This window comes from Volvox carteri (genome assembly GCF_000143455.1).
Source record: "Volvox carteri f. nagariensis unplaced genomic scaffold VOLCAscaffold_1224, whole genome shotgun sequence".
Taxonomy (NCBI): domain Eukaryota; kingdom Viridiplantae; phylum Chlorophyta; class Chlorophyceae; order Chlamydomonadales; family Volvocaceae; genus Volvox; species Volvox carteri.
This window is the reverse complement of record NW_003308498.1, coordinates 1,747-2,666: the sequence shown is the minus strand read 5'-3', so window position 1 is coordinate 2,666 and position 920 is coordinate 1,747. Positions and strand designations below refer to the sequence as shown.

The window sequence follows — 920 nt, the reverse complement described above, 5'->3', positions numbered from 1 at the left end:
ACAGCGGCGGCGGCTTCGCCTCTGGTGATGCAGCCGCCGGCGGAGCTGTCGTCCTCTTCTCCACCTGTCCATCGAGTCACTTCGAGTCACTTCCTTCCCACTTGTCATTCGAGTGCCGCCAAATGCGGCAACAGCGGCGGCGGCGTCTCCTCTGGTGATGCAGCCGCCGGCGGAGCTGTCGTCCTCTTCTCCACCTGTCCATCGAGTCACTTCGAGTCACTTCCTTCCCACTTGTCATTCGAGTGCCGCCAAATGCGGCAACAGCGGCGGCGGCTTCGCCTCTGGTGATGCAGCCGCCGGCGGAGCTGTCGTCCTCTTCTCCACCTGTCCATCGAGTCACTTCGAGTCACTTCCTTCCCACTTGTCATTCGAGTGCCGCCAAATGCGGCAACAGCGGCGGCGGCGTCGCCTCTAGTGATGCAGCCGCCGGCGGAGCTGTCATCCTCGTCTCCACCTGTCCATCGAGTCACTTCGAGTCACTTCCTTCCCACTTGTCATTCGAGTGCCGCCAAATGCGGCAACAGCGGCGGCGGCGTCGCCTCTGGTGATGCAGCCGCCAGCGGAGCTGTCGTCCTCGTCTCCACCTGTCCATCGATTCACTTCGAGTCACTTCCTTCCCACTTGTCATTTGAGTGCCGCCAAATGCGGCAACAGCGGCGGCGGCGTCGCCTCTGGTGATGCAGCCGCCGGCGGAGCTGTCGTCCTCTTCTCCACCTGTCCATCGAGTAACTTCGAGTCACTTCCTTCCCACTTGTCATTCGAGTGCCGCCAAATGCGGCAGTAGCGGCGGCGGCGTCGCCTCTGGTGATGCAGCCGCCGGCGGAGCTGTCGTCCTCTTCTCCACCTGTCCATCGAGTCACTTCGAGTCACTTCCTTCCCACTTGTCATTCGAGTGCCGCCAAATGCGGCAACAGCGGCGG

General features: G+C 62.5%; 1 protein-coding gene across 1 annotated transcript; it reads left to right on the top strand.

The window, feature by feature from the left end:
• Positions 1–538: 538 nt before the first annotated feature.
• Positions 539–784, top strand: VOLCADRAFT_72054 (uncharacterized protein; the record flags this gene model as incomplete). The annotated part of the gene is made up of 1 exon (XM_002959895.1): positions 539–784. A coding segment is annotated over one exon (246 nt), but the record flags the coding sequence as incomplete, so codon positions are not given.
• Positions 785–920: the final 136 nt, after the last annotated feature.